Source organism: Gambusia affinis, linkage group LG20 (assembly GCF_019740435.1).
Source record: "Gambusia affinis linkage group LG20, SWU_Gaff_1.0, whole genome shotgun sequence".
Lineage (NCBI taxonomy): Eukaryota > Metazoa > Chordata > Actinopteri > Cyprinodontiformes > Poeciliidae > Gambusia > Gambusia affinis.
Genome location: NC_057887.1, coordinates 14,356,745 through 14,381,481, shown reverse-complemented (window position 1 = coordinate 14,381,481; position 24,737 = coordinate 14,356,745). Strand labels below are relative to the sequence as shown.

Below are 24,737 nucleotides of genomic sequence, written 5' to 3'. Positions count from 1 at the left end.
TAATGTCTTACAGAGCATCTTGCTTTTATAGACGCTGGATCTTAGGAGAAAAATCAATATGCAGTCATAATAAAAAGCAGTTTGCTTACTAGCACCTTCAGCTTAAGCATTCTGTTCAACACGGTACCGTAAAAGAACACTGCAAAAATTTCACTCAAAAGAATAAAATTGATGCACTAGCCAGTCAATTAAGAGATCTGAATTGGGCAATATTCTCTTGATTGGTGATAAAAAAAAAAAAGAACAATCAATCATTCTGTTGAACAAATCTGGTTTCAGTTAAGAAATCCATCAGCAACAGCAATTATCTTTGACCCAAGCTTTTGAGTTTAATGCAAATCCAATAGAAGATTAAGGATATAAGCTACAACACATAATTAAAAATGATCTTGTAATTTCTTAATTTTATATTGGATTCAAAACTACTTTAACTAAAGGACCTGGAGCACTTTTTTTTCAGAATGTAAGAAACATTGAAATAGATATCGGTCAGGAAAAGCTGATCAGTTCATCTGTATAAACAGGCCAAAAAAAAACAACAAAAAAAATTTACATAACTGTGTAACCATTTTAGTACACAACACAATTAAAATGATAACAATTATGAATTTTTTCAAGTATGTGATCACAGTTGCAATTGGAGACACACAATTTAAAAAGAGGGCAAATTTATTAAACAAGAGAAAAATAATTTATGTGTACATATTTTATTGATGATGATCACTTGAGACATTTAGGTCTACATTTTAGACGGGTGCCAAAAAAGTAAAAATGGTGTCTTGACATGCAAAGTAAGTAACAGTAATAATTTCACAGCTCAAAGGTTAATATTTAAGCCTAACATCAAATCCCGTCTGTATTCAAGGAGCTCCACTGCAGCAGAGAAGCTGGATGAGTAAGGCACAAAAGTATCAATTGAGGTGCGTGTAATGAAGCTGTAACAGAAAGAGCAGGAGGGCTTTAGCTCTTGTGGTAAAAGACTGCTTAATACAAAAAAAAAATAAAAAAAGACCATAGCTTCAGGTACTGCAGCCTTCCCAGCCGGTTTATCCCTCATGTGTGTTATCCATCCCCCTGCCCCAAGAACCACCTGCCATTTGACACGCTCATTACAGTTCATTAGAGACATCAGGTGGGACGTACCATTCTTTTTTGTTCCCATTAGCGCTAAGGGGCTTATGTCTGACAGCACTACAAAACAAAGTCTTTCTGCTTTTGTTGCCGTTGGACTCCTGACCGTTTTATACATCTTGCTCGCACACAGGAATTTTTTTTTTGATGCAAATCAAAAGCTACTAATGATTGTATTTTTGGTTCAAAAGCTTTAACCAAAGAAACTGATATTTACTCAGTTCTGATTATCTAAAGAAGCTGTAACAAACTGTAAGGACAGCAATTTGCTAATATTTTGAAAGCAAAGAAAAATTTTATTCTGTGCTGACATTTTAAATTGACTTTGACATTTCATGTTATTGAAACATATAGAAATCTGTCTCAGACTGTATATCCGGGAGTCTGACACCAACTAAAACGTAAAGATCCAACATCTTCCATGACAGACCGAAGCTGAAAATAGGAATGTGCGATCTGAATTAAAAAGTGTATCACAATATTTTGTGGTAATGTTGTGATAATGATGAAAATGATGATGAGAAATATTTATTAATTCCTTTTTGCTCTCTTGTCCTGTCTTTTCCTGCCTATTTAACAGCTCACCAATAACAATGTTTAAGTCTTACTTCCACAGTAACAGCATCCACAACTAAACCATGTGTTAGTACAAAAAGTGCACAGCATGTTGAATTGCAGAAGTCATTGCAATGTTAACGTGCGATATTGCAGCTGAAAAATATCTTAGTTGCCATTTGGGTGGAGTTTCACTGCCCTTTATGTCTGCACCAAAGAATATTAATTACCAAGATCTGAAAGTTCAGACATTGTGATGGGAAGACTTTAATAAAGGGAAAAAATACTAAGTGAGGAAATGTTGTCATAGAAATATCCAATATTGGGACTCATTCATGGGAATGTTGAGTTGATGTACAAGGAGGAAGTCCAACACGTAGATGGCTGTTAACCTGTTGGACTTGTTTTGTCATGAACAAAACATGAGACAAAATTCCTTTTCAATTACGTGTTCATATCTATTTAAGCATTTTTCACACAAATTTTGTTTCCATGTTGTTAATTATGCAAAAAAGATGTATTGATTTGATGTATGTGCACTATTTAGCAGTCTATTTTCTGTGCGACCTAGAGAGAGCATGAAATTGTGTCTGTCGCCTGTTTTAATTCAATGCTGTTGTTTTTGTTGTCCATTTTCACAAGCATGTCCACAGTGCATTTAGTCATCCCCAACAACAATCTAACGAATGTGAGCCATTGGCCGACAGCAGAACAAAGACAACGGCATTCATTCCAGCGCCTCTAAAACACAAACGGTGCCTAGAAAGATAGAAAACAACAGAGCAATCAAAAGGGAGGTGGGATTAATCTGCGTTGAATAGTAATAGCACTCTGCAGCAGAGGTAACAGTCAAATTACCGTTTCTAGCTAATGTATGCATGCAAAGAATTTTTTTACATTTGATCACATAAGAGAAACTTTAACATATGTTGTAGATTTTTTTAAAATAAACCAACACAATGCCTTCACACAATATGAAGTAGAATAAAAATTATACAAAATGTTCAAAATTATCTTACAGATGAATTTCTGATGAAACGGGTTTCTATTCTGACTTCTTTATTCTTATTTCCCTAATTAAAACCTGTGCAGTCAATTGCCTTCAAATGTCCCTTAATCGGTAAAGGGAGAAATACTGGATGTATTTCTATCCTAATGTAAAACAAGCAGTTCTGTAAAAGGATTGTTGGTGAACACTTGTGAACAAAGAATTATGAAGACTGAGGAAAACAGCAGATGTGCGAGGAAAGGTGCCCTGGTCAGAAAAGAGCAAGACTGAACAGTTTGGAATGTATTTGGCTTGGCAGAGAACACACACCAAATATACCATCCTTACAATGAAACACGGTGGTGTTAGCATCATTCTAAAGGGATGGGTTTCTTCCGCAAACAGGTAAGCCAGGACAACAGCAGGAAGCTGCAAAGGACTTGAGACTAAAGCAGAGCCTCACCTTTCAGTTGGACAACGACCTCTTAAACATAAAGCCAGAGCTACAAAGGAAAGATTTAAATCTAAGCATTAAAAATGATCTGCGAATTCTTGCAAAGAATTAATATTTTGTCAGCTGTGATTGAGCTTTATCAATTATTATTATTATTTCAATTTCTGAAATCTTGCAAAGATGCAGGAAATGAATGTCAAAAGAATTCAACCAGTATCTGCAGTAAAACCTTATTCTCCAAAATACCAACTCGGTCGGCTGAATGTGGATGCTCTGCAGACATTAAAATTTTTATTAGAAAATTTTCATTTTCTTTCCTCTTCTCAATCATTGCAACTTTGTGTTTGTCTATCACATAAAATCCCAATAAAGTTTGTGGTTGCCTGGTGACAACATGTAATAATGTTCAATGAGCGTAAAGATATTAAAATCAGCTTGAAAATCACAGTGTTCGATTGAAACCTGGACGAGCTCATTTGATTTTGCATGTTATCCAAATAGCGAGACGAGATCTGGCAAAAAACAGAACGCTCTATATTTCAACAGAAAATGATAAAACACCTCTGTCATCGCTTCCAGTGAGACTCTCCGATTTCAAACAAATGGAAGCTGGGAGAGCCGGGGATATCCTCTCTGGGTAAGACTTTTTTCAAATGAACACAAATAAACAACCCTGGGAAGATGCTGCCTAAATGACGGCCATCTAACAGCCCTGACATCCGAGGCAATCATTGCACAGTTTGCTGGAATCACCAAAGAGATTCCAGTCACGTGTGGATTAAATGACAGCTCTGATTACTCATAAACCTATATTTGCATATCCAAGTAAACTGATGTCAATTAGGGAGCAGTGAGGGAGAGAAAATCCATCAGAGGAAGAAGACGAAAAGCGTTAGGAAGTGGACCATGTTTTCCCTCGAGTGTGGCATGCAAATTATTTTCTGGAAACGGGATAAACAGCAGCATCATTTGATAGGGAGTGAGGTGGGAGCTGGGGGGCTCATTACCATACATAACCTCTCGCATAAGGGTGTGCAAACTCACAAAACATTATCATCAAAGGAGACGGGTTAGGAATCAAATTTTGGAACTATCTACTTAGCCAGTACACGTCTACGCCCTCTCTACAATTATAAGCAGCCTCATCTAAATAGTGGACTGATTGTAATTCTACACTTTGCACTCAGCAATGGCCTGCACTAATCCACGCACAGTATAACGTATCATTACACTTTGAAGATAATATTGTAGGTTGATGAAGAAGGGGTGGAAAGAAGGAAAAGCTCTGAAAAAAATAGGAAAGAGTTTGAGTCAAGGGAGATTTTTTTCTGAAGTCCCAGTAGGCAGAAGGCTCCAAGCCATCCAGGAAATCCCAGACAAAAGGAATTCTACGAGAGGAGAACCAATAAGGGGAGCATGAGGCAACTCTGAATCTGGATGGGCTGGGCTACTATAGTAAGAGAGCTAAAGTGCAACTTTAGATTAAAACGTTCAACTGTGTGCACAAATATCCCACTGTTCCAAAAAGGATCAGCGTTCGGTTGATCATTTTCAATGTCAAGCCCTGGTTGCATCTTTTCGACCATCAGAGAACTCAAAGATGATGCAAATATTGAGCAATGCGTGGAAACTGCTTTAATGAAAGGAGTTTCAGAGAACATAATGGCTTTTTACTTTCACCTTACTGCCAAGCAAGTTGGAAGTGAATCTGTGAAAAAAGCTAAGGTTTGTACCAAAATATTGTTTAGAATAAATTGGATATGGTTTTCAAATGCAGTCAACATAAAGACAGAAACTGTGTCCCCATGTATCTGTTCGCATTTGTACAATCCGAATCATTCAACAGCGATGTTTCACCCTCCAGTCTAATATGTGGCCTGAATGAGCTAATTTGTCAGCTGCCTATTCTGGAGAAATTGTGATCCAGTATTTCATAATTTATCCTTGTATGCAAATACCACCAAATTTCTCTTTTCAGAAAACTCTTCAAGACCATACATAGTTTACTTTTCACAATATTTTTACTTCTGAAAGAACTGCTGTGGCAAGCAGGATTGAGGTTGATTTTAGACAAAAGCAAAAAGAGAATACCATGGTGAAGATGAGTATCAAGTATTGTCATTAACATACAATATAAGTTGCAATAAAGTCACAACAGTTTACTGGACTTTAGTCATGGGTAGTTATTTTTAGTAGTGACACTTAAAAAGAGAACAAAACCAAAAGGAGGAGTATGTCACTGAGTGCTGAGCAGAGACCATAAAAATAATCTACATCAGGGCATGAGAAATATATGCCTCTATCTAAATACAAATTGACTAGTTTAGGCTTTTCCAATTTTTGCTTTGAGTTTAATGTCTCATGTATTTCTCAGCTACAATGAAGAATACAAGCATTATTCTTTAATTGCAGTCTGATTCCATAAAGTGCAGAGAAGCTCCCCTTAAAAAGCTACAATCGAGACTTATTGGGCTAAACCAATTGTCTTTTAAACCTCAAAGCTATGTAGATTCATGGATGTGAAACAGATAAGATCTCCACATTGAGCATGATAGGGATGTGTAAATAAATACATTTTGAACAAAGGCAAACCCTGTGTTCAAAAATCCAGAAAAAAACCCCATAGAAATAAGAAGTGAAACTGAAGAAGGAAATATAAATTTAATACAGTGCTTATCTTGAAAGAGGTGGACTTTAACAAGCACAGAGTGGGCTGAGAACACTCTCCCTTCTCTGTGCAGCAAGAATGAATAGAGGATGATTATTCCACTCCAGCTGCATTTCAGCTCTCAGAGGAAAGAAGGACAAGTTAGCAGAGAGTAGCTCCACAGACACCGATTACAGACAGAATAATCTATCACCAGAAGTTATATCTCACCGTAAATGATGAGCTGGACCTCTTATTATTCATTATTTTGACGCTACTTAACTTTTAGAACTGTATTATGTAACACATTTTAAAATACATATTTAGACCATTCTCTCAAATCTGCTGAAGAAGACCAATGACATAACTTCTTAAATAGAGGTATCCACAATTAGTTGACCTAAATCTGTTGTAATTTTCTTTTTAACTAAAAAATTGCTCTTTGTGATACGGACAGAACTCATAATTACTTCAAAAAATGTGCATCTTTTGCAATATTTTTCATCCTTGGAGATCGCCATGTTTTCACCAGGGTTGATGATGCGGTTTTGGCCATTCTGTACTGGAATCTACAGAGTAAAAACAGGAAGGCTAACTTTACCAGTGTTGTTGATTATCATATTGCGTTTGGCCAGTGTAAATTTAGAAAATGCTACACTGCGCCGCTGTTGGCTATAATAAAAAAAAAAACAAAAAACAAAAAAAAAAAGAAAAACATAGTGAGATGAGTCTGTATTGCTTCCCACACACAAAAAAAATACTTCAGAAGGACCTACATTTGTGCCCTCAACATTTCTCTTTCCTCGCAATGTTTTCAGAAGAATTATGCATTTAAAGCAAGATTAAAACTTAAAGTACTTATAAAACTTAGTACTCCTAAGAAATCTACAAACAATTTAAACAATTAAACTTTGTTTAAACAGCAGAGACAAATTGTTTCTCCCCTCCCACGTATTGGATTGAAAACTCCTGACAGTATTAACTGGAAATAGATCCAGCTAGTACTGGACAGTTTGTATACTCTGCTGTATCAGTGTTATCTTGTACTGTTAGCATAGATAGAATGTGGCATCCTTAGGCATTTACTTTTTTATCTGTCTGTCTGCCTTATATGGAGAGAATCTATATAAGGCAATCTGTGACAAGGAAATAAATGGCACTCCTGGATTGCCTGCTTTGCAAACATCACCCAATAATGCATCACATAGCATTATGCCCAAGTACTTCATTTTCCCAAGCTGTTTTTCTTTTGAATATTTTAAATATGCGCTACAAACACCAATGAATTGGGAGGTTCTTTTGAAAATACTGAACTGCAAATATGCAGTTCAGTACACAGTATATTCACTTTGATGCAAATTAGAATAAATTAATATAATTAATTTTCAACAAATTATTTTGACAATCCTACCGATACATATTTAAATATTTTTTTACCAATGCAATTTTTTTTTGTTTTAGCATGTCAAACTAGAATCTTCACTTCAGCCAAACTGAAAGACTCTCCTCCAAAAGTAGACGATACAAAGTCATTCATCTGAGTGTAGCCAAAATATCCAAATACAGAGTTGCATTAGCAAAAGCAGAGCCTTGCAATGAGAGTGGAGACGATCAGCCACGCAGCAACTTTAGGGCACTCAGATAAAGGGAAACATACAAAGCAGGAAAGCATAATTATTTCAAGTTCCTCTCTAATAAGGTTTAATAAGAGCTTGAAGTATTCAGACTTAAGTCTGATGGCTCTAATTTAGAGGAAAACTCAGACAGTGATGTCACATAAGAGGAGAACACCAACAAAACAAAACCATTTCCTCTTAGACCAATTATGCACAGCAGCCTTTTAGCTTTGTCTGCAGTTGGAAAGTGGAGATAACGCTATTGTAATTAAACTGAAATTAATACAAGTGTAGCTGAGCTGCTAGACAGACGAAGCCACAGGTTTTTTTTCCCCCCTTGCTGGGCTAGAACCACATTGTTCCTCTCGCTCAAAAAAAATAAAAAATAAAAAATCCCAAGAGGAAATACTACTGGAGATATGACTGTATCACAATAGATGGAACCTTTCCAGAAGGAAATGCTGATGCTTTTTATGTCTTTAGGAAGCTGAACAATACTTCATGTAGCAAATAATGTACAAAGAAGTGAAGAGAGTAAAACTTTATTGTTTACTGGAAGGGAACGAGGAATTTTTCCATGCATGAAAAGATAAGACATGCAAAGAAAGAAGCAGGTGGCAAAAAACAACTTGGTGCCAGATTTAGACGCCAAAGTCAGTAATGTCTTTTGGCACAACTTCCTGCCATTCACCAAGCCCCTGTAGAGGCCTCTGGCCACAATATGGGAGGGCAATAATTTTACTGCCACCGCTTCTGTGGAGCTTTAATTGAAAATCATCTTCGTAGTACAACGGAGAGAGAAAGAACGAGCAGATCCAAGCTCTTTACAGAGCACTGAGCAAAGCCTTTCACTGAGAATTTCCAACACAGTGGTCTAGTGTTATTTGTGGGAGTGCATGAGTGTGCGTGCTGGCTCTGCGAAGCAACCCAGCTTGCACTTTGCACACAAATCCAGAGCTGCAGAAAGAGTAATCTTTTGATTTTACACGACTCAGTTTTATTAATTTATTTGTGTCGTACAAAACTCTTTACATCCCTTGAACTGTTTCACATTTTATCACATTGCAACCACAGACGATATATTCTTTTGTGACAAACCAACAGAATATAATGTGTATTAGAAGCAAAATGAAAAAATGTAAAAAATTTCAACTGTGGCATGGCCATGAAGTTTAGTATCTTGACTCAAAATACAGCAGCAAACCTTTCTGTCTCTAGCAGCTTTATGGTAGAGATTGAAAGGTTTGCCCATTCTCTGCAAAACAGCTCAGGTCAATGCAGTCTGGATGGAGAGAATCAGTGAACATCAATTTCAATGCCTTGCCATGGATTCACAACAGGATTATGTAATCTTTCCACCACCATGTGCACAAGACAGTTCTATTCATACTGATATAGATTTGTGCATAACACATTAAAGTTTGAATGGTATTTTTTTAGGGAAGCAAATTAGGCAAAATAAAAAAAGCATACTTATTTTTCTTCTACTTCACAACTTTGCAAGATTTTTGCTGCTTCAACATATTATATCTCAATAAGTCATAGATTGAGGTTTCAAGAGGTGTGCATAATTTCTTCTTTACTTAATGGCACAAATGTTTGCAGAGCTTTTTCTAAAACTAGAATAGCTCAGAATGAAAAATCAGCCTTTGCACAGAAATAAGCACCAATTATTTCTTGCTCTGCTTTCCAACTCTAATGTAACAAGGCTAAGGACCTGGTAATTACCTTTAAACGTTTCTAGAGAAGTTCTAGAATTGACTCAGCAAGTTTACTTTCAAACATCTTTGCTGACATTCAGCCAACACGATGACTTCATCGACGTTACTCTGAACTTTTATCACTTCACATCTGCTGCAATAAGAGGTGCAGACTGACAACCGGAAATGCTCGCAACCTGTTCTTCACGCTGCTATTTATAATCTTATACTGGTAGCTGTGTCTTTCCGTAACAGATGTTGCATACATTCCTGAAAGACCTGAGTGTTGTTACAATGAAATAACTTTCCAGAGACAGCTGGAAAATTGTTAAATATATTAACAATGATCCTAAACTCTAATATGTTGCTTCATTACCGGTGTGCCTCTGCTGCATTTAAAAACTAAGCACATGTGCAAAGTTCTCTGTTTTAAATTGCTGGGATAGTTATGGGTAATTAACTAACAGTATAATCCACTGAAGCTCTTTCTCTCTCAGGGTGACTGGGTTGGTCAACCAGGGAAACAAAGAACTAATGTTGCATTTGGCCTTAATATTAATTCGAACCTCAGAAGTTGAAATTGCCAAAAGCTATGCTCTCTGTGCATGTCGAAAGAACTGCATGTCTAAACACAATGTACAGACAACTAACAACACCACCAGCCGCCTTCTTAAAAATACCTGCTATTAATAGCAGTCTAATTAATTCCCATGGTTTTGCCACTAAAGCAAGAGAGACAAATTTGAAATCTACAATAAAAACTGATGGATATACAAGTGCAACTTAATACCCTTCATTATAATTGAAATCTAGCCCACATATTGAAAAGGTAATTCACCTTAATAATGCTGTTTGAAAAGTGGAACCCGTATACTATGTAGATTTCATTCCTGACAGTGTGATTTATTCCAGTGCTAAAGTGTCAATCAAAACCCAGAAATTCAGTTTCCCAAAAAATCATAGCTTCACTTAAGAAAAAAAAAGGAGGAGATTCTAGCTTTCCCAGTGAGGAAAAAGCAAAAAACCAATTGAAAAAGCAACTTTCTATTAAGAATGTCTAACCCAGCATAATTATTGAAAGTTAAGTGGAAGAAAAAAGTGAGGAAAAAACACAAGTAGTGATCTATGGCTTTCAACTGCAAACTAAAAGCAAGTTTTCCCACTCGGTGATGATTTGTGGAGTCATGTTATCTACTGATTTTGGTGATTTCTGTTTTATCAAGTATAATGTCAGTGCAGTCAGAGCCCAAAATAAGTATTGAGTGCATATACTGTACATTGCAGGAACATACTTTTTAATAGGCCAAATATTTTGTATTTCAAATGTATTTACTCATTTATTTATTTTTATTTTGAGAGGATTTTCATTAGCTTTAAATGATCATTAACAGAATAGAAATGAATCAGAAATACATATGACTGAGTCACTTTTTTTATTGACAAAATTAGCAGTTTGGTTTTACAAATTTTTCAAGATGCAGCTGTAATTGGATGCTCTATAATCAAAAGCAATGTTGCCATGTTTGCAGAACTTTAGCCTATTTCTTCTCTTTTGAAACCTCAGTGGTTACATGGCAGCACAAAGATAATGCATGCAGTTTCTGTGTGATCTCTAGAAGACTTGGTTTCCTACATTGTGTATATATATATATATATATATATATATATATATATATATATATATATATATATACACACACACACACACACACACATATTAGATCTTAAAACAAAAATGGGGAACTTGATGAACATAACTCCTGCACGCAAATATTTAAATTTGCAAAGAGGAGTACTCAAGTTTATGTGAAAGGGGTGATGGACCCATGAAAATCCAATCTGTTCACCTATTTTTTTTTTATGAAATGAAATTTACATTTCAGGGACATCTGTGAGACAACTTAATTTAAGTCCCCTAAAGTTGTTCACAAAGTAGACCTGCCAGTCACTGAAATCCAAAACTGCCTCTTGAGTCTCTGAGCTGCAAGGTTCTGACTTTTTCCAAGTATTTAGCTAGGCACACACACACACAAGATACAGAAAACACACAAAAGGCTATTTCATCAAATGTCAGGCTTCATGAAGGGCCGTCTCCTGCTGCATGCAGGCGTCCCTAGCTCGTCTGCAACGACAATCAATGACTGACACCTCAATTACAAGTCTCCACAACAACCGATGGGACATTTTAAAGGTGACAAATGCAACATTAATATGGACTGCTGCTAATATTGGGGTTGACATTTGTATAATCTGAGCAGCCTCAGTGCTGTTGAGCCCTGTGATTTACGAATGCATGAATCTGAACATTAGATTCGAGGATTCAAAACCAATATAGCATAATATGAAAATTTAACTCTGAGGACATTTATCTAAGTGAAATAAACAGGCTGCGTGGACAGTTTATAACATTTTGCTTGATGATGCCATTGGTAATTACATTTAAAGCCTGTGTACTCCATTATTCCCACTAGTTTACAGCTAGGTATTGCCTTTTGACGTACTACTGAAGTAAAAAAAAAATGTGGGTCATAATCATTAGGTAGCCATTGTGATATTGTAACTAAAAAATATATATATTTATGTTTTCCTATACAGTGCATTATTATTAATGTAGCTCTACATTAATACACTTACAGTAGATATTAACAGGGAAGGCTGATAGTGTTTTATATTATCAGTAGCAAAGGTTTTTAGACTGATTAGTGAACAAAGGTCACTAGACAAGAAATAATGTCAATATGTTATTCAGAAGACCGTATGTAATATTCATAGATGCCATATTAGATATTTGTGGCTTATGTCAGTTGCTAACCCAAATGATTGGAATTTTTTGTAAAACTATATTTGCAGGCATAAAACAGTTCTTGTAAAGCAGGTTTTCAGTATTTTAAAACAAAATAATATTAGCGAGTTGACATTTTAAACTTCTCTACTAGTGCTGCTAGCATCACTAAATCTGTAGTTTCCTTATGTATTGCCCAGAGAATCTAGATATGCTAGCTCTGAGATTTCTTAAATGCCATACCTTACCAAGTTCAGTGTTCCATGACAGTGTCAAAGAATAAAACTTTGTTTCACTTAGTTCAACCATCTTTTTATCTGCTTCAATTCTTGCTCTTCCTGACAGACTCAATCAATTGCTGAAGTATTTCATAATAACAGAAATATTTTTTAATCGGATAATTTCTTACATCTATGTGCTTATTAATAAAAACATTAACAATATTTAATTGTTAATGTTACATTGGCTAACTTTCAGTCTTCTCACGGCAGGGGCCGGTCCAACACATAAGCAAACTAAGCAGCTGCGTAGGGCCCCAGGGCCACTAAGGGGCCTCCTCAGTGGAGCTGATTGATGCATTTATTTTTTGTAATAACTTCTATGTCATTATAATATCAGAAACACACAATTTCACTATGAAGTGATTTGTTTTTACAATAATGTATATTTTACAATGTATTTATAAATCATTATTTTATGGATAAAAACAAAGAAATTATTTCTCTAGGGGGCCCCTGGTGGCCGTGGTAGGTATTGCATGCTTGGCCGGTAACATGAGCTGTTGTGCAGAGCGCATCCAAACGTCCAAAGGTCAGAAGTTAAGTAAGCAAAACAATGTCTCATAAAAGGACTTATCCTTTTGGGAGGGAGAAAAGAAAGAGGAAGAATAGAAAAAAGCCAAGATAAAGGTTTGATTTAATGTGCCTTGGTAATGTAAGTGCTCACAGCAACAACATCCAGACCGTAGGGTGAGGCGAAAAGTGCCATGCAGAAGAGTTTACCTACTCAGTGACAAGATTTTTGAGTTTCTGATCAATTGGCTACTTGTCAGGGTTGACCGAGCTGAAAATCGTCCAATTCAAGTCAATTAATGAGAAAAACTAAAATTGGAAAAAGGTACAAATGTGACATTTGTCTCTTTTTCTGTCAAACTAATGGTTGAGACAGTTATATACAAAAAATAACTTTTAAATTTAAAAACTATTAAGTTGAAAGACTTATTTCTGTTTTTTACTAAATAAATGCAAGGCTATATTTTGTCCTCACACCGCACAATCTGTTCAAACGTAACGAGAGCAGTAACTAAAGGTGTTGCCTGTTTGAAGGCTCTGGCATATTAATCTGAGCTTACTGAATCTAAATTATGTAACAGCATATGTCTGCATCAGTGACCTTTGTTTCACTTTGACATGTTACACACCATTAACCATCTGTCAAGCGAGTCAAAGCAGCACAGCGGGATTCACTTCAGACAAAGGCCCAAGCTGCTTGGAATGTCCACAATTGATGCCGAGGAAACCGGGGAGGACACCCGTCTAAATACCCAACCAGGAAAGACAGCCAACATGTCTCGCTGTCTTCTTGTCACACTGCATTTGTTAGGCTGACAAAAAGGAACACAGGGCCCTGTGTTGTTGTCATAAAAGTTCACATACCTACAAGTGTCGACTTTGACCACAGACACTCTGTGGTGACACAGAGTCTGCCACCAATACAGAGACAATTAGACACATAAACATTCAAAGTAAGTATAAGGCCTTATTAGTCTACCTAAAGCAAGTTTTCATCTTCCAGAGATGATTATTCACCTTCGGGGTATCTTGGCTGAAATCCACATTGTTTACATATTTTAGTTTGTGACTTAGGGATATATGCCCACACCAAGCTTTTGGAGCTTGACACAAAAGTGTCCCAGCTTTGTCTCAGTGTTGAGCCAAGATAAAATACTGTGGAAGCACTTAGCTATGCACTGATTAAATAGGCCAGCTGTCATTTGTCTTAGCTACCATCTCACAACAAACCACTGGGAGCTGTACTATTAGAATTGCCTCACTGAGCAACACGGCCCACAGTAAATATATGATTCCCTTTAAGAATGAATAAATAGCAAAGTCATATTGACCTCCAAAGGGAAAGGAAGAAACATGATGACTGGAGTTTCTGGAAAAGGTAAATTAGGAGCATCTAATGAATGGTTAAATATGGATTTAATTATTATGCTCATAATTGCTTTCTTGGGGCATGCTGTGGTGGTGCAGGGGGTTAGCACGAAATATAAAATAAAGAAAATAATAGATTTTAACTAAATATGAGGCAATTTACGCTTTATCTTTGTAAGCTGATCAGATCAAATTATCGATCTATGTTTCTATTGGGTATAAATATAATGTAACAAATACAATCACTTCTACTAGCAACTTTTTAAAAGTCCAAGAAAGCAGTAGTTTCAATTAGGTGATGTCATATATGTTGGTTTTAACATGGTGCATAAAAATTATGATATTGTGGTAGTTTTACTCAAGGTTATTATACAAAGGATCTCATACCATATTTGCTCAATAACTACAGCACTGATGGGTTAAATGAGGGGAAATAAAGACCTGGGTGAACTGAGGTCTCATGGATCAAGGTTTCCATATTCAAAAACAAATGATTTAACTCTACGATGCACAAAGACATAAAATTAGAATTAACGGTGTTGGCTGATTTTTGTAGCCGGGTAACTGGTAAGTAATGAGACAGTCATACATTTCCCACTTATCAAGAGACACAGCTGTGGGGCATAACACCAGAAGGAAGGATGTGAGAGTCAAGAAAAAAAACAAAACAGACCATCACACAGCTCTGTGGATCCATAGCACACTTCAGAAATACCAGGCAAACCCTGTGATCGCTACTAAAAGATAAGAAAAAAGTTCTCCTAGTGTTCAATGAGGATCTTACCTTGTAATCAGATCTTAGCATAACTCAGAGGAAAAAAAGCTGAGTCCCATCATGTTCTGTCAAGTCAACAAAGTTTATTCAGAGAAAGAGGGAGCTCAGGGGTTTTCTTAAAAATCTGCAGTGTTGCTCAAGCTGTTGTTGCTTTGTTACATGTGATTTTAATAGACTGCAGCAGAGACTGTTTTCTCACCATATATTGGCTCATATTAGAGATGAGCCAACGTGAGTTCTACTGAGAACCTCGTTTAAAGGTTATTGGAGTACCACATTATTCACACTGAAATTTAAATTTTTATATCTGAAAATGTCTAATATGATATACCTGGTTTTATTTCTAACAGGAAAGCTACAAATGATAGATTGATTATGTGTTATCAATAAGATTTATTGTTTTATTTTTGATGCCGCCATGAAAAAGTATTTACTCAGCTATAATCATTACACACACAATGACAGCCGTCATTGATGCACTCTTGGTGTAATTTTGATCGACTGCCTATTCCTGAGAGGGTCTACCAATTGCTCTTTGTTTTTTAATGTACCTTATGAAAGGGTTCTAAGTGTTTGCATGAATGATTATAACATGATATCAAGCTCAAAAATCAGTCAATTTTACACAATACTGCCTCCACCCTTTTAAAGGTTCCCAGAAATTGAGATTAAGTGGGGGAAAATATAAGCAGCCTTTTGGCCACATGTTGCTGGTATCAAGTGCCAGCAACATGTGGGGGCAGGGGGAATGTCTATTCCATGTTGATTTTACCCTGAGACAGGTTATTAGTGGAAAACAGCCTAATAAAGATAGGAAAATATTTCACACAAAACTGCTTCAATCAGGGCTGTAAAGAAGAATAAAAAACAGGCTGTGCAATTTAAGAAACATATGGTAGAAATTTTAGTAAGTAGCTGAGAAAACGCTTTAACTGCAGCCACAATTGTTAGCTTAATGCACTTGGGAGGTGGGAGCTGATTTTTTTATTATTTTTTTTTTTGAGTGCTGGGCAGGGTTCTCATAAATTACTTTAGGCTCAAGTCAAGAGACGGAGCGACTGCGTTTCTATTTTCTGCTCCAAATGTGTCACTCACCAGTAACCTGTTCCAAGAGAAAGCTGTCTGAAGTTGTCAGGTCCAAGTTTAAAATGGGAATCATAGCAACAAGGGTCCTGAAATTTAGATCCCAGTGTATCAGACAGACGATGTGACAAACTGTCCTTTCAGATAATCCACCCCTCTGTGACTTGACCCCCAGGAAGCATTTACTCCTAGACTAAATCTTAAACGATGGTGAAAAAAAACAAAACTCCACATTTCCTGTTCTGAGTTGGTATTTTAATAGATTTCCTCGTGTTAAACTTCAGAGAAAAGAGAAAAGGTAAAAGAAATTTCTCACAGGCAATCTGTGCTTAAGTCTTAAAATTGACGCGTTGATTCAGTTAAATCTTCTTTAAGCGTTCCCCGAGTTCCCTTCTAGAGCTACAACTCTCTGAAGTCTCTCTTAAGGAACAGCAACATGTTGATGAAACAGAATTAATGAGGCAACATTTGAAATTAGCATCAAAAAGTATTTCTGGTAAATTCATCACAGAAGCCCGACAGAGCAAGATAGATCTCCCCGGGGGCCTTGTTGAGTCATTTTAGGGATGCCACAAGAATAACTAGACATCAAAAACCTTGATCTCCCTAATTTATGCTTATCTGTTAGGTATTTGTCAAGAAATAAAAATCTGCAACAGCAAATGAGAAACTTCTCTTTAAAGAATGGCCTTCATTGCTTTTCTGTGATGATCTCCCAAAAAAGACTAAATAAACTGGGGCCGAAACTGAACTGAAGTTGAAGCTAAAACAAAGCCTCTGTCAAGTACGGTACAAGTTTTAAGTCCTAACTTCCTCATGTTAATTTACTAGACCCTGACAAAACTAAATCATAAGTTTGAGTAAATATATATTCTTTTTTCTCTGTAACATCTGTATCGAATCAAACATGCCAATGCAAGATGCAATATAGTTGTAACGGACTGCTTGGGTCCAATATTTGGGAGGCCATAATGATATATCTGTGATTCATTCATGCACTTGGTGGAGGAAAGAAACTCAGTAGTTGCATTTATCACCTATCGAAGCTCTTGTCTGTCACATCTGAATTCTTTCAGCTGCTCACTACTTTTCCTTTGGAAAACACTCCTTTTCCAAATTCTTTGTCTGATGTCAGATATTTCCACTATCCCTACCCCTGGCCATGTCCAATCGTTTCCACCTTTTAAGTCTAACCTTGTCACAGAACTGCTAAACCTAAGATTTCCCTTTAACATACTCATTTGTAATTCTCTCCACTTTGATGACATCCTCTTTCAACTTCACTTCCCTTCATCATAAAAGCCATAAATCATAAAAATCCTCACCCTCAGCTATCCCTCTGTCACAAATTACCACTGACAATCACCTCCACCCACTTCTTCCTTCCAGCATTCTCTTCTTCGCCTCTCTCATATAGTGCCCTTTGGACAGTTTCCCTCGGTACTCAAGCTCACCGAAGTTCATTAAGTTTACTCCATACAGCTTCATTGTTCCACCTGCCTTTCTCTTATTTGCAGCCATGTATTCTGACCCAGTTAGTCAGTATAGACGGCTTCTCTATATCTTTATTTCATCTTCTTTATTTCATTTAGAAGCACAAACCAAGTGCAAGCTCCATTCCACCTGCTTCCTACTTTAATACAGATTGCAAAGTCGTCTGCAAACAACATAATACCATGGCGACACCAAATTCAACTCATCTGTCAAGCACCTAATCACCACTGTGAAAAGAAATCTAATCAAGATCAAGCCTAATTAGTAACTTGGCAAACAGAAAAAAACCCACCATTAATCATTCAGATGGATCAGTTAAAGAAAGTTTTTTGCCTTTTTCCAAAATTGTAAGTCTCTATGATGTGAATGCTGAGCTTAGCCTATTTTAATTTGCCTTCTGGAATTATTGATACATACTTTATTTCTATTTAAAGAATACATTAATAGAGTTAATTATTTATATAAAATAAACAATGGTTGTCTCTCTACTCCAATGACACTCCCCAAATGAAATAAAACCCTCCAGGTTCTGACACAGAGATATACAGCTCTGGAAAAAATTTAGAGACCACTGCACTGAACCCCATTGAAAAGCTCGAGTTTGTTCCACCAAATATTAATTTCTGAAATCTTCTTAAGTTGAAACGTTAGTAGTGTTGTTTTTTAATTGAATGTGAACTTGTTTTCTTTGCATTATTTGACTATTTGCTCTATCTGCAAATAAATACAACATTTTTGCTTGGAATTTCAGACATGTTGTCAGTACTTAAGAGAATAAAAGAACAATGTTAATTTTACTAAAACACACATATATATCAATCAATCAATCAATCAATCACTTTATTTTGGTAAATTGTCCACATTAAACACAAGAAACAACAAAAGGAAAAAAAGAAAAGAACAATAGACAAACCCACAGTTTACCAAAAAAGGAATAGGCCGAAGCAAAGCTTATTCTTGCCTACTCTATTTTTTTACCTTACAACCTACCAGGATTTCTTCAAATTCAAGTACATAGTACATATATAGATCTACATAACAGCGTAAGATTTTATCATTTTACATTTTAAAGCTCTTTTAAAGTTCACCAAGAAAGGACATAACTTAAATTCATCATTCAATTCATTCCACAGTTTCACACCAATAACCACTATATATATATATATATATATATATATATATATATATATATATATATATATATATATATATATATATATATATATATATATATATATATATATGCTAAATTAAAATAGATTACATTACATCTCATTTAAAACCAAGATTCTTGATCAATGCTCACTAACATTTTTTTTTTGTTTATGCACAACTATCACATCAACTATTTTAAAAACATTCAATACCAAATCAAGTTAGTGGTTATTCTTTTTATTTTGTTTTTGTTTTTTCCCATGATACTAAACACAATACACTTTGTAGGCAGCAGCAATTATTTTCAGCCCATCTGTGAAATGACTTAAAGAGAGTTTTTTCCACCTCCACTAACAAAACCATTTGGCCCATTATGAGAACAGTTTAAATGGCAAGACAAAAAAAAGTTTTGCTGAAACAGAAATAGATGCAGATAGAGCACTGACAGCCACACAGGCCTCACAGAGTGCTCATTAGCACTCCTCGGTCAACACGTGAAGTATTAAAAGTGCATCAGCTGTGCACCCTACCAATCCTCTCCAACTACGATGTGGCAGCAGCTTTTCTTCCATCTAATGAGTCATCCCATGACTGCATTCAGCGAGCCCACTGAGAATTTTCTCCAATATTTTTTTTGAGGAAAAGTCAACTTTTTAATTTACACGAGAACGGTGAGGGGGAAATCATTAGCATCAGTTCCTCATTTTCAGACACACACACACACACACACACGCACACGCACACAGGTTCTACACAGCACAAATCGGATTGGAAACACTGGAGCTCGTTTCAAAGCTACAGTCAAAGGTTCAATTTCACCTGCTGAAGTCATCCATCAGTCAGCATCGGCAACCGTCAGTCAGCTGCAAACTTTCACTAATGGACACAAAAAGCGCTCACCGTGGCTGCAGAGGCATAAAGCACATGCATTAAAATTACGGTAACCAATGTGCTGCTGCAAAACCAAACCTTACAAGAAAAGGTTTTCAAATGGATGAAGATTTCCAGGAATTGGATCTGGGCCTTTTGTGGGATTCCCAGAAGAACCAGATGTATCTCATTCACCCTATTGTTTGAATGTGTAATATATCACTTTTGGAATGTTTGACAGATTATTTCAGCATCCTATTTCACACTCTCTTTTACAAGGCCATCAAAATTCAACACACTAACCAGTGTTTCTCTCAGATAACAGACGCAAACACGTCTGCCCATCTTTCGTTTTATCAAAGTGCTTTATGAGGTTGCTCCTTCACATATACTGCAGTAAACCGTGTGGAGTGTTTATTGCACAAATTCAGAGGACCGTGGAAATACTTGGAAGGGAATATTAACAGCATAAGTCCTTGATATAATAGTTGGAGAAAAATATGTCGTCATTGACGAAATGTATATGATGCCATTTTTAAGCACAAACTGTGATACTCAAGTATTTCCACATTATCCTACATATAAAGAGAAATGCAATTCTCTCAGATGTCTTTGACTGTTTACAATATTTTCGTTCCAGTCATTTATGCTTTTTCCTTCCTAGGAAGCAAAGTAGTTAGGATCCAAATTGCCAACATAAATGTCAATCTTCTTTATATCACACTACTAAACTAATAAAATTGCATCAAAATGCTGCACTGCAATGATTATTTAGAGCATCATCAGAAAAAGCCGTTGCCTGGGATATCGTACCTCCTAAAGAACCCAACACTAACATAATAAAAAAACTACCATAAGGCCTAAAATAGAGCAACAGTTAATAAATATTCACCTACTAGGTCAGAGAAATGCATGCCCACTTAGCAGGCCAATACACAATAATACTTTTAATGTCATTATACCAATAAATCCATTATAAAATGATGATCTGAATTGTCGTGTTAAAAGTGATACAAAGTCATCTGAGAGAGTAAATCTAGCCTGTAGGAACAAAGAGGTTGAGGACCTCTGATTTAACAGACTAAAAATAAAGTTTGACAGAATAGAATTTTCCATTTTCCATTTTTATTTCTCTAATATCATGGCATCTACAACACATACCAATATCTCCCTCAAAACTGCCAGAGTTTTGACTCTTTTAAAGTTTCACTGTAATTTGTATTCATCTACTTTTGACCCCCACTGATTGCAAAGTGCTGCCAACAAAGTATGCAGCATTTGCAATACATTTATTATATTAGACAGTGGTTGAACTACTGTGAACCTTTATGGTGTCTACTGTTTAAAATGCATAGAAAGCAATAAAATAAATTCATGTTTACTGCAGAAGTATAATTTGACACGTTTCCTTAATTTTGACAAACCCAACCCTTAGTTTGAGTAAAAAGTATTCAGTGCAGAAAAAAGTACCATGTTTAATAGTTCTTCTAAAAAAAATTTATTTTAGCACAGCAAAAAGCGACATGTTGGGGCCAACAAGTTTGCAAAACTATGAGATGCTATCAGCATGCAAACGGATTGTTTATATCAGAAAATTGGCTTCTTCTACTACCATCACAAACACAAACTTTCTGTAAACTTTCCTGGGACAGAAGGGTATTTCTGATTGTTTATATAGTTCTGTACATTCCTGCTGTCAACAGTTGACAACTTGATAAACTTAAAATGTTTTGAGAGGTTTTTCCTGATGAGATTTCCCATCCTTTAACAGGAAACCACCTCCGTTGATCCCATACACCTGGATCACAGGCCAGCTGACTGTTGAGGAAGTGATCAAGGAATGTCCCGGCTGTTAGCAAGCTAGTGCCTAACAAAACTTTCAAGACTCATGATGAGTCTTGAAAGTTTTGTTTCCGGTTACAGCCAGAAACTTTTGACAATTTATGTGACAGACCCACACAACGCAGTGCATATTTTACTAAAACAATCTGAAAAGTAATCAGTTTATGTCACTCCAACAGATAAGCTCTGAACATCTCACAGGAGCACTGTTTAACTGTTTATCTGAAAATGGAAAGAGTATGAGAAAAATGCAAGCCACCCAATTAAACTGAAAGCATTTACAGAAAAGCAGCTAAGATGTCTGTGTTAAGAATGAAACCTACACCTAGAAGGGAGAATCTGCTAACATGACTACAATCAGTCATTCACCTCACAAATATGGCCATTATAGAAAAAATGGCACATCACCTTGACTACGCTGCTCCTACAGGGAATCATTGTGGTGGCAGCATCATCCTGCGGGAGTGATTTTTGTCAGAAATTAACAAGGATCCCAACAATGTTGATGAGAAGAAGAAAACCTTCTGGAAGCCGAAAATGGCTTACAATCTTGAAGAAGGCCAGCCATGGACAATAACAAAGTTGAGCTCAAAACATTTCAAAACATTTGTCGGAATGGCCCAGTCAAAGCCCAGACCCAAAGACAAGAATCTGTGACGAAACCTAAAAGTAGGTTTTCACAGGCTCTCGCCATTCAGCATGACTGAAACACAGAAAATGTTCCATCTGTATATTTGCAAAGTTGCATTTCATGATGGTTCTAAAAATCATTTAGAGAGAGTCGAATAAGAGAGAAAAAGTATAATTTACTTCATTTCTACAATCATACACGGTTATATATTGATCCATTGTAACATGACAAACTGTGTAATACTTTTTGTCAATAATTATGTTTAGCTAGGAAATTAATAGACATGATTTTAACCTATAATAGACGTTTATCTGGCTACTGCTGGGTGGCTTTAATCTGTGATTGTCTATCCGCGCGCTGACAGTAAACTCCGAAAAAAAACACAGCAATAAATCACGGTTTTTTTCCATGTAAATAAACACAAGTGATAATTGGCATGGTCCGTTTTTAGCTGGACTCTTCTGTGTACGGCTCACTCTCCTGTACACGGAGACAACTTGGCTCTCCCAAAGAAGAGCCAAAGTTTTCAGACCAAGACGAGAAGCGTTTGACCAAGCGGAAGAATTAAAGGAGCAATCACAAACTATGTTTTGAGTGTTGGGCAGGGCTACCAGTCAACAGACCTAAACCGCTACAAATAATGAGCAGCCTGGAACTAGATGGTTAATTTGTAGCAAATCGAGGCCCCAACAACACAGGAAACAGCGCTGAAACTAGGCGCGCCTCTAACAATTCCCAATCCACACTCTTCCCCACAAAAGACGCACATTCCTTGTTCTGCATTTCTGGCGAACTAGCGGGAAAACTATGATTTGCATTCCACCAGTTCAGGCACATTTCTACCTGAAACACTCCCACACCGCTTTAACAGAGCCACTCAGCCGGTCGCTTTCTAATCCAGTTTTACCCCCATAACTTGTTCAGTGAATCTGATAGAAGAGCAGAGAGCTAGGACGAGCTAGCGATGGGAGCATGCAAGTTTTTGTTACGTACCAACTCCATACTTTTCCTTCTTTGAGGGCACCCAGCGAGACATCCTCAGAGTCCAGGCTTGGCTTCCTCGAGTTTTGTCCTGCGTCGCCTGTTTAGAAAACGTCAAACGAGCGTTTGTTTTTGACTTCAAGACAGACTTTTTCCCCTCAGTTTTCTCTGAGCTTTGGGGAGCTGCTCCGAGCAGCCATTTTCCAACAGTGAGAGGACGCTCCGCAAGGGGGAGGAAAGGAACACAACTTTTTCACTCAGTAGGCGTTCATGCAGAAGGCATCCTGCTCGACTTGTGCTGCCATGAAAAGTGTGACTGAAACTGCTACATGACTGAAAACATAAACAAATAACCGTCGCTCTTGACATTGTTTCATAGACATGCAATATGCATGTATGACTTCATCACACTAAATTAAAGTATCAAAAAATATGAAAAAATGTATATATTTTAATCCAAAAATTTAATCTATGTGCTATATAATTTCACATAGTGAAAATGTTCAATATTTATTTCTAAAACTTTTGAAGCAGTGATTGGAAACCAACACCAAGAGTATATTTCTCAAATGTGACTCTAACCCTAGTGATCTGTATCCAAAGAAGTGAATGGAAGGTTTAGTGGAAGGACATGCACCATGTATAACTGCAGTCCTTGAGAGGATTGTGATACAAAGCCCATTTAAACGTGTTTGGGAATCTTACAAGGCTAAACTATGGCTGGAGTTGGTGGTTCTGGTGCTAACACACTGAAACATTTGCAGGACAGGGGGTACAACTACTGGATTTATATTAAGCCACACTTGAAGCAAAGAAAACATCAGAAGCACATTCACCAGGTTAATGAGAAAAGGGAATGGAATGTTGCACCAGCTTACAAAAACCTCAAATTCTGTTTCTCACTTAAAGTGCTCTCATAATGGGGCACATCCTGTATACCAGTGAACTTTTGTCTGTATGTTGGCACAAAACAAGCTGATTCTGAACTAGATCTGTAGGCACTGTTAGCAGCAGACAAAAACTGTTCAAAGTCATTTAGCTAAATACATGTAAACAAATAGAAAACATGTAAAACAGCAATATGTCACAAACATGTGACAAAATTACTCCCAAAGAGTTAAGAGATGGAAATGTGCTATACAGCAGATGAAGGATAGTGATACTTTCAGGTCTTTTGTTGGTTCTGTCGTGGATTTATCTCTGGTTTACTTTTTTTTTTTTTTTAGAGATGCCTTCAGATTTGTTTCGTCTTCTGGAGATAGTTTCTTTATCAACTCTGACACTTTTCAATTTAAGTCAATACCACACAATGTTCAGCTACTAACAGATAGTGGGGAAAAAATACAACCAAAGTGCAAAGAAAACTTTGAAACACTTTCCGAAAGTCAGAAAACTTTCAATCTCAAACATTCAAACACTGAGTTAGAATGCATAGAGCATACACTGATATCTGACTTTTCTGGTGTGAAGCTGACAGAGTAGAGGAATCCAAGCGAGACTGTTATCTCGTGAGCCAATAAGGGATTTCTCTCCTGTGATTTGCTAACCAAACCTTAAGAAAGATGCACCTGGTCCACACATGTGAATTAATTCATCTTTATTCATCTGGTTTGCAGAATGGATAACCCTACTGGGTCCATCCTGTGCTTCATTGAAGTCTCAGCTTCATAACCTTCACACCCTTACTTGCTGTGTTGGAGTTTTTCCAGTAGAGGGGGTTACCACTTTCAAAATAACTGATGAGGCTTAACATTATTAACACTGGCAGGTGGAGGGAATAACAAACAGCTAAGACAGCAATTATTTATGTCCCTGAGAGATTAAGGTTTTAAGTAATCTTTTAAAGTGATCAATGTTTATTCTAACTTTTTAGA

The 24,737-nt window shown here is 36.6% G+C and overlaps 1 protein-coding gene across 4 annotated transcripts in view; it reads right to left on the bottom strand.

Moving 5' to 3' along the window:
* Positions 1-23,141, bottom strand: part of dock1 (dedicator of cytokinesis 1) — a 221,114-nt gene extending 197,973 nt beyond the window's left edge. For 3 of the 4 annotated variants that reach the window (XM_044103786.1, XM_044103787.1, XM_044103788.1), the window contains exon 1: positions 22,876-23,141. In XM_044103786.1, coding sequence (XP_043959721.1) covers positions 22,876-22,918 — 43 coding nt within the window. In that variant the 5' untranslated portion in view covers positions 22,919-23,141. The remainder of the gene's footprint in view (positions 1-22,875) is intronic. The other variant, XM_044103789.1, reaches the window with a different exon arrangement.
* Between the last annotated feature and the right edge of the window lie 1,596 nt (positions 23,142-24,737).